This window comes from Schistocerca gregaria, chromosome 2 (assembly GCF_023897955.1).
Source record: "Schistocerca gregaria isolate iqSchGreg1 chromosome 2, iqSchGreg1.2, whole genome shotgun sequence".
In the NCBI taxonomy this organism is placed as follows: Eukaryota; Metazoa; Arthropoda; class Insecta; order Orthoptera; family Acrididae; genus Schistocerca; species Schistocerca gregaria.
The window spans coordinates 631563339-631582661 of NC_064921.1; the positions used below are offsets into that span (position 1 = coordinate 631563339).

At 42.4% G+C, this 19323-nt stretch overlaps 1 protein-coding gene across 1 annotated transcript in view; it reads right to left on the bottom strand.

Moving 5' to 3' along the window:
* The window catches only part of LOC126335905 (ATP-binding cassette sub-family C member 4-like), a 221127-nt gene that overhangs the window by 116310 nt on the left and 85494 nt on the right, over positions 1-19323 (bottom strand). The window contains exon 10 of the mRNA XM_049999378.1: positions 2354-2640. Within this exon, the coding sequence (XP_049855335.1) occupies positions 2354-2640 (287 nt within the window). The remainder of the gene's footprint in view (positions 1-2353; positions 2641-19323) is intronic.

Below are 19323 nucleotides of genomic sequence, written 5' to 3' on the forward strand. Positions count from 1 at the left end.
AAGTCAGAAAACGAATATCGAAGGAAGTATTATAAAACAAAGGAAAGTGATACGAGGGAAAGGCAAAGAGATCAAAAGGAAAATGATACAGACAGCGATTACGACACTGGGGCTGAGTCAGATGAGTTAGAATGAGATAAGAATTCTAACGATGACGACAGGAAAGGAGTATAGTAATGGTGAGGGCACAGATAAGAAGGGGCTACCGCCATTGATTCAAATTAGGAAGATAAGCCTGTTTTACGAAAGGAAGGATGTAATAGAACATACCAAAGGTTTCAACAGCGAGAGGGGCGGAAGAGTCCTAGGGACTATTATCATCACTGGAAATGTGCTTAATTAGATGTTTTAGGGGAAAGAAGGAAGAAGCCATCGGATAAACGGTTGATAGTGTCGTTGTCAGGCGATGACTCACCTTGTAAGCATAAGGAATTAAGGATCAGGGAGTTCACAACGTAAGTGAACACGTATGTTGTGCCACAGCTTCCAAATCGGTTTGTGGTTTTGTATCATTTTCCTTTTTCAGGCTGCAGTCTTTTAATTCTATCATCGTTCTCCAAATGTCTTAGTAGTCTTTTACTGTAGAAACTGACATGAGGGTAACCAGAAGGGAAATAATTGTATTCATGAAAATAGACTATGATTAAAAAGGAGAAGACAGGCACCAATGTAATGGTTTCGCTAAAAGAGAGAGAGAGTCAGAAAGAGAGTAAGGTGTGATTGAATATACAAGAAAGAAAGTTACATAACAGCTGGGTGGATTCAAGTAACAAAAGAAGAAAGTAGTCATCAGTAAACAAAAAATGGGCAGTTCATAATGAAAAAACAACAAAAAAAAGAACCTTATTAATGAAAGAGCCCCTTAAAGTATAACAAAGGTGAAGTAGAAAGTGAGAGGAACTTAAGTAATACAAGGTGTGGTAATAAAATGAAAAAGAAAACTATAGAGGAAATCTAGGGAGAAAAAGGACAAAAGTCAGAAATAGTGAAAGTGTGAAGAATTAATTAGAAGCAAAAAAAGGTAAATTAAGTGTAAAAGAGGAGTGGGGAATGACGATAGAATCCATGTGGCTACCGGGAGCTAATCGAAAGAAGGACTTGAGTTGCACAGAAAAAAATCAAAGGCAAAGGAATAATAGAGGTTTTATAGGGAAAAGTAAAAAAAGAATCACAAAGAATATCTTTCAGAAAGGTGGTGCAATGAGAAAAATAGAACGAGGAACCAGAAAGGTTTATGGAGACTAACCACTGAGTAGATAACCATTAACAAACATCGATGAATATAGACAGTTGAGCGCATGCTAGAAGAGTTGTACCAAATGCAGAGTGAACTAATCTCAGAACCCAATTCATATTATATTTTCAGATCGAAAAATTACGGAAGGAACGAATATCTTAAGTAGAAGTCCGAAAATCCTGACTTAATAAAACCATTCCGCAGGGAAGAATAGCAAATAATGGCTAATCCAAAGTGCAGGAGTGGGGCATGGCCACTTGAATCTGCAGCCAGCATTTAGAGGTATGGCCGAAAGAAGAGCGGAATGCTAACATTTTGTGGGTAAAATTCTGTTACAGTCTTATGACTGAAGTTATTTTACGACGACTAGGCTATTAATCGGCGACTGGCTTTGTGTACAAATGCTATGATGAATGAAAGAACTACTATTGCTTGTTGTGCCTGGAAGGCTCCAGGCATGAAGAGCAAAAGTCCATTTCGACGTCGTACAGTCAGTGTAACGGGCTACATTCTTTAGACTAAAGAGATCATTTCTAGATTAAATGCTAAATACAACATCAACATAAGAATTTCTATTTTTTTTCCTTTCTTCAAACTTAGACTTTATCTGGTCACACTACATTCAGTGCAGGTTCATCCTTTACAAATAATTTAAGATTTAACAAGACTTTTCAGAGAAAGTTAGTGTAGAGGATTAACAGTATAAGTTCGAAAACAACAACCTAGCTGTAAGGTCAAAGTAGTAGTCTGACATGGTAATTAACTGAGTAAAAAAAATGAGGTGTGTATCACTGTGACAGGAGTAGAAACTGTAGCGATATTCCCACCGTGCTAAAAGAGTGAGAACGGATAGATGGAGAGATTAGGGTGTGTATCCCGTCGTGATAAATAAACAAGATAAAGTGGACTGATGTAGAGCTTAAGGTGATAGGAGCTAAGGCTATGGTGTAAATTTTTTTTAAGTTGCTGACTTTTATACATAGTCTAATCTGGAATACTTTCCTCACTGAAAACAAATGTTCATAATCGAGACACACATTATGTTAAAGTATTCAAATAAACTCTGCTTAAGTATAATACACGGCTGTGCGAAGTGTACACAATCAGTTGAGGTACCTGGCGAGGTTGACTCTGGCCCTCTGTCCACCGCTGAGGGTGATGCCCTTCTCGCCAACCAGCGTCTGGTCGCCGTAGGGCAGCAGCTCAAAGTCCTTCGACAGGGCGCACACCTCTACCACCCGCTGGTACTTCTTATGATCATACGGCTGTCCGAACAGGATGTTCTGCTGCACAGTTCCCACGAATATCCACGGCTCTTGGCTCGCGTACGACACCTTGCCACCAATCCTCAGGCTTCCAGACGACGGAGACAGTTCGTTTATCAGCAGATATAACAGGGAACTCTGCGGAAATGAAACAAAATATGCAGCGACTATATTATTTCGGATTCCAGGGCCGCTGAAAAAATTGCTATCCCCTGAAAGTATTATGGATTCTTGAGTCGATATGTTTAAAATTTTTCCCATTATTTCCGAAATAACTGAAATCTATGTACAAATGAATTCCACCTTCAATCACAAATTATATTAAATCATGCATGAGGTCATTACGCAAACTATGGATTATGTTGTCTCTACAGCATAAATATACATCCTTTCATATGATATTAAATGTATTGTATAGCAGTCTAAATTACTGGGATTTCGTGGCCAAAAGTCAGGTAAGAGGGATACGAGGACAGTTTTAATTTATTCAAGATGATGGACCGCCCCCCCCCCCCCCACCTTACCCTGCACTTGGTGTAGATGTGTCACTCGATGATATTATGGATTCCCCCCACCCTCCGTTTTCCAATTTTCCAACCTGTCGTCCGCCTCTTTGTCGAGCTGCCATCATGTAACACTGCCTGCTGCTACAGTAGCAGGCTATAATCCAGCCTCGGGCACGGATGTGTGTGATGTCCTTAGGCTAGTGAGGTTTAAGTAATTCTAAGTTTAGGGGACTGATGACCTCAGATGTTAAGTCTCACAGTGGTTAGAGCCATTTGAACCATTTTGTAAAACCACCATGAAATTTTCAGCATCTTCAAGCTGCAAATGTTCAAATGTGTTGAAATTTTATGGGACTTAACTGCTAAGGTCATCAGTCCCTAAGCTTACACACTACTTAAATTATCCTAAGGACAAACACAAACACCCATGCCTGAGTGAGGACTCGAACCTCCGCCAGGACCAGCCATACAGTCCATAACTGCAGCGCCAGACCGCTCGGCTACTCCCGCGCGGCCCCTTCAAGCTGCATCAGCAGCATCATTGGCAGGGGGAAATATCTGAGGCAGTACTTGCAAGAACTGCTATGTCAGTATGTATTTTCATAGCAAGTGTTTGTGTGTTTGCTACTCCGAGTCTTGAGATTTCGATGAACATTTACATTATTGCATTCCTCTGAGTCTTCAGATCCATAAAACAATTTTAGTAGCAAAAGTTCATAAAATCACTGTGTTTAGGTTTCGAAGTATGTTTTCGTTGTTTATAGCATGAGTTTATCAGTTCAGTAGTATTCTTTCTCTAAAAACTCGTTTCCTTCTTGTTACAGCACACATTCAGGAAATATTGGTTCACCTCGATTGGCAGCTGGAGGCTGACGAAATGCAAGCTGACAAGCCTGTACGGGCCCCGGAGCAGTCTCATTAAATAAAAAATTTTCGTAGTTTTCTAATTTGCCGGAAGGAGTGGCTGAGCGGTTCTAGGCGCTACAGTCTGTAACCGCGCGACCACTACGGTCGCAGGTTCGGATCCTGCATCGGCATGGATGTGTGTGATGTCCTTAGGTTAGTTAGGTTTAAGTAGTTCTAAGTTCTAGGGGACTAATGACCACAGCACTTAAGTGCCGTAGTGCTCAGAGCCATTTGACCCATTTTTTCATAATTTGTGTACATGTATACTCTTTTAAATCGATATGTTCTTATCGTTGTAGGTGATTTGAAGGAGACTGAGGGTAGTGTTAGACCAAACCCTGATAAACCTACCACAGACGTCGAATAAGTGTATATTCTTTTTTTATATTTCTTTCATAGTGTGATAATCTGTTTTTTTATATCTATATGTTGTTACTTTTGTAGGCGATATTGGAGAGCTGGACCGGTGGCTCTATGCTGGCCCAGATAAGGAAATACCACAACAAGAGCGAGAGCTGCATTAAGTCCAGTCATCAATGCCCTAATGTGTGGATGAGCTCCCTGATGCCATCGGGGATGTGATGTCATCATAGATGCAAGGTGACATCATGACTGCTTCAGGTAATTTATGTACCTGTCTTTATTTTTTGTAGCACATGTAGTCAGTGTTCTTTCTTTACTTGTAGCAGCAGTAGGCGAGTTTATAACATGTGTACTTACTTTTCATTATTCTTTCTCTACTGTCTGTGAGTTTACAGCGTTCAGTGTGCAATCCACTCTTCCGTCCTGGCAGTACATTGCGCCATGGTTGTCAGAGCAGTTGAAGACGGCATCACGAGAACGCCGTCCTGTGCAGAATGTCTCGCCCACCAGAACGAGGCTTGTGGTTTCACAAGCCACAGCCACCCTCAGCTGCCAGTGTCTCCACCACTGTCGGACCCGCCGTCACCGCTGCTTAGCACTGCTCTGGCGGCCATGGGCTTCCACCCCTCCGGTTAAGCTCCACCAGGCAATTAGGACACCACTACTATAATCAAAGGGCGGGGTATCGACCCCGGCGCCATTGCGTCACCGGCGCCTTCGCTCCAATGACCGTTGGTGGAAAATGGCTAGCAGATGTCCACCTCTCTGGCTAAACTTGTCCCAGTGATTAGGACACCACTACCAACTGGGCCAGAGCCAGGAGTTGCCGACACACCTCATCCCCTCACACAGTAGCCATCTCCACAGCGTGGATGCTCACGCAGGCCAGATGCAGCTGTACCCCAACCTCGGGTGGCCTCGTAGGTGTGTGCCCCACATCCCACATACCTCATGGCTCAACCCCACAGCCAGCTTCGGCCACAGGATGCTTGCAGTCCTTGGCTGATAGTCACAGTGCTCATAATAGTGATCCTGGTACTAGCAGCAGTTCCCTCTCCTGCCATATTATAGATGGACATGAAGTTAGTAACGTAATGCCACAGCTAAACTGAGGATCTGTTTGCGGAGAACTTCTCATTATCTCCAGCGGCGGGGCACAGAGACCACATCGGTTTTCTGAAAGTGCGCCGTCCTGTTCTGGAAACAGAGTTCCTCAAAATCATTAATGATCCACAGTACCCAATCATTAACTGCAGCACTGCGCTGTGAACTGGGCTCGTACATTGTGGAATCGAGCATTGTGTACATTTGCGGATAAAAGAGTACTGTCAATATTTTCAGTCGTTATTATCCATCGAAAAACTCGTGAACATTTACAGCCAGAGTGCTTCTGCGCTCCAAAAATTGTAAATGCTCAATCAGTGCTGCTCGCCGGAGTGGTCGAGCAGTTCTAGGCGCTACAGTCTGGAACCGCGCGAGTGCTACGGTCGCAGGTTCGAATCCTGCCTCGGGCATGGATGTGTGTGATGTCCTTAGGTTAGTTAGGTTTAAGTAGTTCTAAGTTCTAGGGGACTGATGACCACAGCAGTGCTCAGAGCCATTTGAACCATTTTCAATCAGTGCTATGTTGAGTGGACTGTGGTATTTTTTGGGTCATAATTATTATTAGTAGTAACAGTGTATAAGCGGAGAAGGTATCTCTGAATTGAAAACTATTATGTGAAAAACAATCAGATTGTATCTGAAGAGTCAAATTGTATCAGTGTCCCGAAAAACAGAATCAGATTTTATCTATACATCTGTGAGAAATGAATAAATTCCTACTGCATTGTATATATAAAGGATGTGCAAGGCGTCCATATGACATTAGGATCGAACATGAGTGCCGCTAATGAGGTGAAGTTTAAGATGGAGAATAACACAAATATATGTTTTAGTTACTTGGGATTCTGCATAGTGTGCTGCACATATTGGGTTATGGGAGCAGATGGAATATGACCATCTCCAGTTTCAGATACATACAGCAGACATGTCTAAAATTGTGACACCTGTGCTTAGGGAGAACCACAGATGCAGTAAGTGATCAAAGCTGTATGTTATATAACTATCAAAGTGTGAGTAGGGTGAAATCAGTAAAATGAGTACGCAGAAAGTATTCATTTACTTCTCATCCAATTGAAAACTAATTTTACATTTTCGTAAGGCGGCACAACATTATTTTGTCACACCTTTTTGAGCTGATGGAGGGCACGGTATCCATAGTACTCCAGGTTGTTAATATCTGCGTACTTGAAGATGTGATACATTCACTTGATCTACTTCTTTTATTTGACATGGATGATGGTATCTATGTAGTCAAACTACCGAAACGATACCATATCTTTATACGGTATGCCACTTCACATCCATGAAAGGCCTCTGTGCTCCAAAGCTCGCTAACAATGTCTCTACTACACCAGCATATTATGTGAATTCTACAAATGCGATATCTTCAAATATGAACCGTCTGCATACATTCTCACAGAAACTGTGGATGTCTACAATTATATTCACACTTTGAGATGCCACTAATTTAAGCACACATGGTTCTATCAACTGCAAATGGTGCAGTGCACTGACCTGTACCAGTATCCCTTCTTACACATGTTGCCTTGGCTTCATTAGCTAATATTCGATCTACAGCATGACGTTCTGGGAGATCTTTATTTTCTGCATATGCAATGTAGTTTTACAAACACACCTAGGAGTCCATTTACACAAAAATTGATTCCTATCTTTTATTGTTGTGCTATGTTTGATTCTGTTATATAGTGCAATTATTTGTTGGAGGATATCTGTCCATTTGCATGAACAACGAAGATTAAAGTGCATCCATATTTGATCTTTCAGTTTTATGTTCAGATCTGTCACAATACCTGGCTTCAGAAGGGTGAATGTGGAGCAGTGGTATATTCCACAGTGCCCCATCACATTCTTGAAATATCTATTCTAAAACTCTCCATCATAAGCTGTTTGAAAATTTTCTGGAAATCGATTCATCCTCATCTACAACAATCGCTCAAACAGTTGTGCAACCTCTCCCCCCATTTTTTGTTTTCATAGTTAGTGTCCAGGCAAGTTTAGAGTATGTGTCAATGGCCATTAAAATACACTTTAAACCGTTACTCACACGTGAATATTCCGTCATATCTATGAGATTCGCTTGCCATTAGTCATCCAAACCTTTAATCATAACTTGTCTACGAGGGTATCTTTTACTTGCTTCTTTGTATAGTTCTCGAACTACTGTCTCCATACTTATTCGAAGCCCCTCTATCTAAGCTCAAACATTATGGAAACAACTTCATTCGAATGAGCTGTATTACTGGCAGCACCCGTTGCCATGAGCATTCGTAGCCAATGTATTAGCTCATTGTAGTCGTTACAATATATTTGCTGTGGGTATCGATTGTTCACTCTTTTATGTTGAACTTTAATACCATCACTGCTGCTACGTTCAGATCTAATGCAGATTTTATAATGGTTTTAAATTTCACACTGCTCTCGGTTTTTGGTACTTCATTTGCTTTTTTAAGTGCATCTGTCAAACGCAGTATTTCACCATATACTTCAGGATTTTCCCTGCTTAACTTATGGTTTTTCAAGGTCTTCGGAAAATAAGATTCAGTAGGCCTGGTGTTCTCTGGGAATCCCTGTCACTGATCTGTTTTATGTTACCAGTTAAACTTAAAGACTGTGCATCCAGCATGTATGGTTTTATCATGCTCATGCTGCATATTCTGTCTATCCTATCGTCGTTGTGATGGTTAATGAATCTGCGATGGCATCACCGCCATCACGTTATTTTACTGAGAGCTGCCCAAGAGATTAAGTAAGAGGTTTGAAGGTTTCTCTTAGTGTCTGATAGTGCTCAAAATGTCCTAACCTTAGCAACAATAATTTCTCACTAAAGACATTCTGTGCCTCAATGACTTTATGGTTAGTTGACATATTTTTACACACTAAGCAGAGTTCTGTGTAGTATACACTTTATACATATCCTGTAAAACTGCACCGACCTTTACCTATAAGTTGTTTACTTTCTTTTCAATTACATTAACCTATCATTTAATATATTTATCGATATCATAAGGGTGTGACAATGTCAGTAGTTCCTTGCATACATTGGCAACTTTACAGTCGAGAGCCTGTGCAAGCGAATGTTCTGTTATGTATACCCAGCCTCTCACTTTGAGTGCTCTATACGTGTGTGAATTCATCCATGGTGTGGTGTATACTGATGCAGTCACCTCTTGTCATCTGTCTGTATAAAAATGCAGTGTCCTGACCGACTGTCCCACCGACTGACTCATCATCATCCAGCACAAACCGCTAAGGACCGAAATTTGGATCTGGAGGAGTTGTGCATCTTATACCGTAGGCATCGTTAAAGAAGGGATTTTTCGAAATTCCAACCTACAGGGGTGAAATATGGGATGAAGGTTTTTTTAAAAGAAATTCGCTATGAATGCAAACTTGAAACTAGACCTAAGAAATTTGGTATTTGATTTCTCAGTCAGAAATAAAGATAAACATGTTTTTTGGAAATTTAACCCTAAGGGGGTGAAACATTGGGTGAAAGTTTTTTAAAAATATCTTTATCAAGACACTATTAAAGTATTTCTAAAGCTGCATCAATGAACACTGGTATTTGATTTCTCAGTTGTAAATAAAAAAAATAGATGTTTCAGTGTTTTTGGAAATTTAATCCCTAAGAGGCGAAGTCAGGGATGACACTTTTTATGAAAATGTTTTGTTATGAAAGCATTTTTGAAGCTGAAATTATGGAAATTTAAATAGGGCTTCTCACTATTTCAGGAAATTCAACCCCCTTCGAGGGTGAAATGGGATGACCATTTTTCTGGAAATATTTCACTCATTTTTGAAGCTAAGTCTACGAAAATTTGTGTTTGTCTTCTCTATTAGAAATAAAACACACGAACGTCACTGTTTTTGGATATTTAACCCCTAAGAGGGTGAAATTGGAGTGAAACGTTTTATGAAACTATTTCATTGAAACAGCATTTTAAGGCTAAATCTTTGAAAATTGGTGTTTGTCTCCGCGGTTAAAGATGAAAAATATGTGCATCACTGGTTTTGGATATTCAGCCGCCAAAGGGGTGAAGTAGGATCATACTGATTCACTGCCTCATCATTGCCCAGCTCAAATTGCTAAGGATAGAAATTTATAATATTACTTGAAAATACAGCTCTTCGGTTGCACAGGTAAAAAATCTTTTATCTGTGCAACCGAAGAGCTGTATTTTCAAGTAATATTATAAATTTGGTCTACGGTTGCTGCATTATCGGCCATGTTCAAAATTGTAAGGATAGAAACTTGAAGTTTGGAGAGCACTGGCTCTCACACCATACGCATCATTTACAAAGTGATTGTCCGAAATCCCACTCCTAAGGGGGTAAAGTAAGGGATGAAAGGCTTTTTGAAAGTATGTCACTACCAAGGAAATTTTGAAGCTAAATGTATGAAAACTGGTATTTGCTTTTTCAGTTAGAAAATAAAAAATTACCTGTTTCAGCATTTTTGGAAATTCAACCACTAAGGGGGAAAAATAGAGGATGAAAGATTTTTTGGAAATAAATAATTACTAAAGAACTACTAGAGGATTTTTAAGGCTACAGCTATGGTACCTGGCATTTGACTTCTCGGTTGGAAATAAAACAAATAGGCCTATATCCATGTTTGTAAATTAAAACCCTAAGGGGCTGAAAATTTTAACAGATTATTTCGTTACATTAAAAAAATTTAAAGCTAAACTCATAAAAACTGGTATTTCACTTCTCAGTTAGATGTAAAGAAACTTTCGTTACGGTATGACATTTGCTAAGGAAATATCTCCACAAGAACGCAAAAGGCATGATTAAGACAAACTCTGGATCTAGCTACCAGAATCGCTTGTCCATCAGAAGAACATTCAGAAAAGACCATGCTTATATCGTGTTAATTAGTACGAAAACCTTGGAAGGTGTTGCAATTTGTGAACAACATGAAAGTTCGATTAAATAAAAACGTACAGTCTACATGGGCAAAGCAGTGGACACTAATCCAGTAATAACATATATAGCCACAATAGCATAATCACCCTACCACCTGAGCCAAATTATAATGACAGAGTTATGAAGCAAGAAATATCACACTGTTTCCAATATACACTCCTGGAAATGGAAAAAAGAACACATTGACACCAGTGTGTCAGACCCACCATACTTGCTCCGGACACTGCGAGACGGCTGTACAAGCAATGATCACACGCACGGCACAGCGGACACACCAGGAACCGCGGTGTTGGCCGTCGAATGGCGCTAGCTTCGCAGCATTTGTGCACCGCCGCCGTCAGTGTCAGCCAGTTTGCCGTGGCATACGGAGCTCCATCGCAGTCTTTAACACTGGTAGCATGCCGCGACAGCGTGGACGTGAACCGTATGTGCAGTTGACGGACTTTGAGCGAGGGCGTATAGTGGGCATGCGGGAGGCCGGGTGGATGTACCGTCGAATTGCTCAACACGTGGGGCGTGAGGTCTCCACAGTACATCGATGTTGTCGCCAGTGGTCGGCGGAAGGTGCACGTGCCCGTCGACCTGGGACCGGACCGCAGCGACGCACGGATGCACGCCAAGACCGTAGGATCCTACGCAGTGCCGTAGGGGACCGCACCGCCACTTCCCAGCAAATTAGGGACACTGTGGCTCCTGGGGTATCGGCGAGGACCATTCGCAACCGTGTCCATGAAGCTGGGCTACGGTCCCGCACACCGTTAGGCCGTCTTCCGCTCACGCCCCAACATCGTGCAGCTCGCCTCCAGTGGTGTCGCGACAGGCGTGAATGGAGGGACGAATGGAGACGTGTCGTCTTCAGCGATGAGAGTCGCTTCTGCCTTGGTGCCAATGATGGTCGTATCCATGTTTGGCGCCGTGCAGGTGAGAGCCACAATCAGGACTGCATACGACCGAGGCACACAGGGCCAACACCCGGCATCATGGTGTGGGGAGCGATCTCCTACACTGGCCGTACACCTCTGGTGATCGTCGAGGGGACACTGAATAGTGCACGGTACATCCAAACCGTCATCGAACCCATCGTTCTACCATTCCTAGACCGGCAAGGGAACTTGCTGTTCCAACAGGACAATGCACGTCCGCATGTATCCCGTGCCACCCAATGTGCTCTAGAAGGTGTAAGTCAACTACCGTGGCCAGCAAGATCTCCGGATCTGTCCCCTATTGAGCATGTTTGGGACTGGATGAAGCGTCGTCTCACGCGGTCTGCACGTCCAGCACGAACGCTGGTCCAACTGAGGCGCCAGGTGGAAATGGCATGGCAAGCCGTTCCACAGGACTACATCCAGCATCTCTACGATCGTCTCCATGGAAGAATAGCAGCCTGCATTGCTGCGAAAGGTGGATATACACTGTACTAGTGCCGACATTGTGCATGCTCTGTTGCCTGTATCTATGTGCCTGTGGTTCTGTCAGTGTGATCATGTGATGCATCTGACCCCAGGAATGTGTCAATAAAGTTTCCCCTTCCTGGGACAATGAATTCATGGTGTTCTTATTTCAATTTCCAGGAGTGTAACATACGCTTCAACAATTGTACAGAGAATGCATTACATTAACAAAAAAGTCCATTGGTTCGTTTCCACCGTGTTTCTGAAATAATTGTTTCTTTTATGCACTAAATTCCACGTATATTTCCCTCATACGAATTGGAGCATCACAAAACTCGGGTATTCCATCTTTAAATTTGGCATGGATAGACCCCCTAACTATTAGAATCCACTTTGACACTGCATCGATACAAGAACTAATGCACTGTTCTTAATCATCTACATGTACACTACAGACGTGGGTATAGTTCAGAAAGTCACAGTACACAGCTTGAATACAAATTATCCATTGCTCCAGTCTCTCTAACACAAGAGAGGCATCCTTAATACAGATAAGTTCGCGACAGTGGGGTGCTGTAAATAAATGGATCGGCCTCGAGATTTGACCTAGAGGGCTGCAGCACCATAAGGTGTTGTGACGGATAGCATCAGCCTGGTACAACAAAAGTCCAGGGCAGAATGAAGTGGATAATACTCCTTAGTCATCTAAGGTATAGCATGACTTACTTTAGCCTACCCAGACTCAATAAACCGCACTTTAACACTCACTGATGCATTTTCGATCTTCATCAACACACACCAGTCACTGTCTGCTGCTGCTTCTATACCAATATTTAGACGCTATGATTCACTAGCAGTTAAATTGAAGTTAAACTAAAGTGAAGAGCAGTAGTGCACTCGGAGTCCTGTACTCAACTGAACCGTGCTGTGTAGTACCCCCAGTGCACTTCTGCAACTCAGGAACAGGCTGGGTGCTTTGACTGATGAGTGGCACAGACAATAGCAGCTCCTTGTCCTTCTTCAACATTCTGACCAAGTGCCATGTGCTGGATGCCACTGCAGGTTCTACATTTACATCTGCATACTCCGCAAGTCACTGTACGGTACATGGGGGAGGAGTCTCTATACCACAACTAGTCTTTTTCTTTCGTGTTCCACTCGCAGACAGAGCGAGGGAAAACGACTGTCTTTATGCTCCATATAAGCGCCCGCATCTCGTGGTCGTGCGGTAGCGTTCTCGCTTCCCACGACCGGGTTCCCGGGTTCGATTCCCGGCGGGGTCAGAGATTTTCTCTGCCTCGTGATGACTGGGTGTTGTGTGATGTCCTTAGGTTAGTTAGGTTTAAGTAGTTCTAAGTTCTAGGGGACTGATGACCATAGATGTTAAGTCCCATAGTGCTCAAAGCCCGTTTTTGGACCATATAAGCCCTAATTTTCCGTATCTTCATGGTCCTACAAGAAATGTATGTTAGTGGAACTAGGATCGTACTGCAGTCAGCTTCAAATGCTGATTCTCTAAACTTTCTCAGTAGTGTTCTTCGAAATGAAGGTCTTCTTCCCTCCAGGGATTCCCACATAAGCTCCTGAAGCACATTCGCAACACTTGCAAGTTGATGGAACCTACCTACCAGTGACATATCTAGCTGCTCGCCTCTGAATGCCTTCGATGTCTGTTTTCAATCCAACCTGGTGCGGTCCCAAACACTCGAGCAGTACTCAAGAATAAGACACACTAGCATCCCTTATTCGGTCTCCTTCACAGATGAACTACACTTTCCTAAAATTCTTCCGGTCAACCGAAGTCAACAAATGGTTCAAATGGCTCTGAGCACTATGGGACTCAACTTCTGAGGTCGTCAGTCCCCTAGAACTTAGAACTACTTAAACCTAACTAACCTAAGGACATCACACACATCCATGCCCGAGGCAGGATTCGACTGCAGCGCCTAGAACCGCTCGGCCACCCCGGCCGGACGAAGTCAACAGTTAACCTTCTCCATCACAATCCTCGCATGCTCATTTCATTTCATATCACTTCGCAACTTTCCACTAATTATGCTGTATCTGAACAGTATGGATTTGTTTTTCCTACTCGTCCACACAACCTTGCATTTTTCTCCATTAAGAGCCAGCTGCTATTCCTCACTCCAGCTAAAATTTTTGTCTAGTTCATCTTGTATCAAACTACAGTCACTTATCCTCGGCACCTTTCTGTACACCACAATATAATCAGCAAAGAACTGCAGATTGCTTCCCACCCTTTCTGCCAGATCATTTATGTATATGGATAATAGCAGTGCTCCCATCACGCTTCCATGAGGCACTTCTGATGTTACCATTGTCTCTGATGAACACTCGCCATCAAGGACAACATAGTGGGTTTTATTACTTAAATAACTCTTCAAGTCAGTCACATATCTGGGAACCTAATCCATATGCATGTACCTTCATTAACAGTCTGTAGTGGGGTACTGTGTCGAATCTAGAAATATGGAATCTGGCTGTTGCCCTTCATCCATAGCTTGCAGTATATCAAATGAGATAAGAGCAAGCAGGCTTTTGTACAAGCGATGCTCTCTAAAACCGTGCTGATTCATGGACATGAGCTTTTAGGTCTCTAGAACATTTATTATATTCGAACTCAAAATGTGTTCTTGAACTCGCCATCAAATCGATGTTAAGGATGCTGGTCTGTAATTTTGCATGTCCCTCCTTTTACCCTTCTGATATACGGGGGTCACCTGCACTTTTTTGCAGTCACTTGGCAGTTTGCGCTGTAGAGACATTCGCGATGAATGCAAACTGAGTAAGGGGCCAATAACGTAGAGTACTCTCTGCAAAACGGAATTGGGATTCCATCTGGACCTGGTGATGTATTTGTTTGTGTGGTGGTCAAACGATAGTATGTTCGTACGATTCTACTTCATGAACGATTTATTAAACGTGGAATTTAAAACTTTGGCCTTGCTTCTGCTATCTTCTGCCGCCATGCCAAACTGGTCATCGAGTGATTGGAAGCCTTAAGCCGCTTATGATGTTACATAATACCAAAATTTTTTTGTGTTCTCCACGAGATCTTTAGCCAAGGTATGACGGTGATAGCTGTTGTACAATACGCGCATTGGTCTTTTCACAGACGCACAAATCTCTACTAATCTTTGACTGACTTCATTTGTACGTCCTCTTTTGAAATGCTGGCATGCTGGAGGTCGCTTCTGGTCCTGACAAGCTGAAGGCCATTGCTGCTGGTACAGGTGCAGACATGCTACAGGTCATTGCAGGTATTGAACAAAGAAGAAGAAGAAGAACTCTTATGTGTGGGCCAAAGAAGAAGCAATAGCAGTATCAAAGGCATGTAATGAATTGCTACATTTCCGTTTCTTCCTATTTTGCTGAGAGATGTTGCACGATCTCGGCTGCTCCCGCTGCTGTTGACATCTCATGGCCTTCCAATGACTGATTCCAGGGAGCTATTGTACGTGTCTTACATCCCTGATATCATGATCACGTGATTGAATGCTGCATTACCATTGGTCCAGCCATTTTCTTGTCACTCATGATGTCACAATTTCGAGTGTCTTCTGGTGGCAGTAAAGTGAACTAGGTCAGTCGGTGCCCACAAATCTAGGTGAGTACACGCACAAGAAAAAGTTTTAGAATCATTTTCCAACAAAATAACACCGCGAAAGAAAGAAAAATCTACTCTATATCCTTCCACACCAACAGCTCAATACAGACTGAGCTTTTCCCACCGATTTCCAACAGGATAACACATGAAATAAAGAAAAAAAATAGACATCCTTCCTCACCAACGGCTCAGCACAGATGGAGCGAGTTTTCCCTCCAACTTTTTTTCTGGGAGGGGTGGGGAAGAGGTATGGTGGGAGGAATGGAAATTGAAGGAGGGAGTAAAATCCAATGACAACATCAGGTGACATCATCAGTGTTATGTTGCCACATCTACAGCAGAGGAAGTGGGTGATGGTTCTCTATCTTTAATAAATTAAACCTGTCCCTGTTTCCCCCTTACTCCACTACTGAGGCCGTTCTCTTTCATCAGGATAGTGCAGGAAAAAGTAACGATATTTAATGCTTCTATACGTCAATAAAATTTCCCCCTGTGACATATCATCTATTGACGAAAGCCAATAGTCCGTAACGTTAATACTGACAATCGAAAAGGTAGCATAATGGAGAATGGAGGTGGTGTTTTTATATAACAGAAAACAAAATTAAATCCACTTTTATAGATAGTGAAGCTGCTGTGACACTGGCCAAAACTCGGTACGAAGGTTGGGTATAGACATTAATGGATCCATTGTAACAACACTAATTTGTCACATGCTGCTAAGCGGCAATATAAATCATCATTTTATGTTGTATTCTCGCAAACTTTTTGAATGGAAACGCAGGGCCAGTGAATCCTAGTATGTTAGCTCGCGTTTTCCTCAGATGTGGACTGCAGCGAGGTGTGTCACCAGCAAGTCTTCGGCGGTGGGTTGACAATAATAAAAGAAATGTAAGTTTCACCAAGAGAAGTTCCCGTGGGCACCAGTCGAGCGAGTAAGCCGCTTTGAGTGTCTCTTAAGCCAGAGAACTACGAAAATGGATTTCAGAGCTGTGCTAGCCACGACAGGTCCTGAGTCACCCATAGATGGTCCAGAAGACGGAAGCAGCGAATCAGGGCCACCGCTATTTTGCTGTTAACAGCATGAGAAGCGACCTGCGTTTATTGTGTCGAGATATATTTCGAGCAATCATAAGGCGCGGGCTCATATTCTGCCAAGTTCAGCTTGTCAACAGAGAATACAACAAGTACTGGATGAGAAGATTCTGCAGGTTTTCCCTGTATGCAGGCGGAGGGACGGAGATTTTCAGTTGTCACTGTGGCAAAACTTGCAATTCGTGTGAGAGATTCAGTCTAGTCAGCATCCGCCAGAAGTGTGGAGATTTCTGTTTCTCGGCGAGCATACAGCGGCTGCGCGCGTTTCGTTCGTTGGAGGGCTGCTGTTCGGTGCGCGGCTACAGCTTGGTGCACCTTTATCAGTTTTCGAGAAAGTGTCGCGTTTAGCATTTGCGTTTGTCTTTGAACTGCATAGGTCACAATTTGCGAGTCTGCAGTTTACCGTCATTTCTTTATCATATTGGGATCTGGATTTGATGCTATCGAAAATATGCGCGTTTATGAGTTGCCTAGACTTTGGAAAGTGATTTACAAATCAATCTTCAGTCTTTTGCAAAGATATAGTTTTCAATGATTTAAATATTGTCACACTGGTGATCCAGAGAAATCTAGATATAGTTTGCATGTTGCTATATATGTTTTTGATGAAAGTAATTGTGAATCAATACAACCTCAATTTAAATCATAGAGACCAAGGCCATTCCATTTCCACCCACAACATTCTGATGAGGCGGCCCTTATATCGTCAGCAGTTTCTTGCTCACTGAATTGCAGTCTAACTGTGACGCTGTTTTCAGTGTCATACGGGTCACACAACAAGAAACACATGGCGTTCTTTTAATCTTGAAATTTAGGTGGGTCATTTATAATTATATGAATGTAATTAATTTTTCAGTTGCGTTAATACATAGCAGCGCGACTAATTATCAACTTAAAACAGTTGTATGACACTGTTGGATTCTGTGTGAGTGTAGAATCGGTTGTCTGGTCTTTTGTGTGTTGAGTTCGCAAGTGTGGCAAGCTGCTTACACTAACGAATGCTGAACCCCAGTGGACTCGCACACCTATGTACAAGAGCAGAGATATCCGCAACGTTTCACGATCTATCGAGGACCAGACGCGCCCTCAAACAATAACTTCAGAGAAAATCTCAGTTTCCTGATGCATATGAACCCCAATCATTCTGTCATGGCTAGAGGAGACTTAAAACGGCGAAAAATCGATAGGAATAGACACAATTTTTGTAAATTGTAGATGTGAAAACAATCTTGCGAAGTAATAATAATGACTTTCTCTGAAAATACTCGAGATCTCACTCATGAGGATAATATACTAGATAAAATAGCAGCATATCCGACCTCTTCGAAGATCTCCATATTGAAATTTGTATCAGCGATCATGAGGCAGGTGTAGCAACAACGATTACCACAGGAAAATCATCAACTAAAGCTACTAGAAAGATTTAAATGTTCATTAAGCTACATAAAAAAGGAGTCATGTCATATCTCGAAGAGGAGCTTAAAATACACTAAAGGAACACATAGCAACAACAAGAAGGAGTTTTGCGACGTAAACGAAAGTTGGCAGGCTAGTTTCTATATCTGAAAGATGATGTCTATTCAAATTTCGCGCCAGCAAAAAAGTGGTGCTAATAGCGCCACTATTAAGGTGGAACTCACATTTATTTACGTACACACTGCAACGGTCGTGAGCGTTAGTTCCCTTTGAAATTGGGCTTTGTGAGTTGATGTTAGTCGACTTAAAGGCGACAAAGAAATCATCATCAACATCTCACTGAGTTTGAAAGAGGTCGCGTAATAGGGCTACGAAAAGCTGGATGTTCCTTCTGCGATACTGTCGACAGATCGGGCAGGCACATACTCCGCTGCAGAGTGAAAATCTCATTCTGGAAACGTCCCCCAGGCTGTGGCTAAGCCATTTCTACGCAATATCCTTTCTTTCAGGAGCGCTAGTTCTGCAAGGTTCTCAGGAGAGCTTCTGTAAAGTTTGGAAGGTAGGAGACGATGTACAGGCAGAAGTAGAGCTGTGAAGACGGGTCGTGAGTCGTGCTTGGGTAGCTCAGTTGGTAGAGCACTTGCCCCCAAAAGGCAAAGGTCCCAAGTTCGAGTCTCGGTCCGGCACACAGTTTTAATCTGCCAGGAAATTGCATATTAAAGCACACTCCGCTGCAGAGTGAAAATCTCGTTCAAGAGTAGCAAAAATGTTCCACAAAAACTTTATCCATTGTCACTGACGTTCATCTATACTACTATTTTATGTTCCAAACTCAAACCTAATGAAGGATCTCGAAATGAATGATACGCTACTTGTCAACCAGAACCCAGTCCAAAACGATCGCTCACACGAAACATCACAATTTTCTTGTTGTTGTTGTGGTCTTCAGTCGAGAGACTGGTTTGATGCAGCTCTCCATGCTACTCTACCCTGTGCAAGGTTCGTCATCTCCCAGTACCTACTACAACCTACAGCCTTCTGAATCTGTTTAGTGTATTCATCTCTGGTCTCCCTCTACGATTTTTAACCTCCACGCTGCCCTCCAATACTAAATTTGCGATCCCTTGATGTCTCAGAATATGCCCTACCAACCGATCCCTTCTTCTAGTAAAGTTGTGCCACAAATTTCTCTTCTCTCCAATTCTATTCAATACCTCCTCATTAGTTATGTTATCTACCCATCTAATCTTCAGCATTCTTCTGTAGTACCACATTTCGAAAGCTTCTATTCTCTTCTTGTCCAAACTATTTATCGTCCGTATTTCTCTTCCGTACACTCCATGCAAATACTTTCAGAAACGACCTCCTGACACTTGGATCTATACTCGATGTTAACAAATTTCCCTTCTTCAGAAACTTCCTTGCCATTGCCAGTCTACATTTTATATCCTCTCTACTTCGA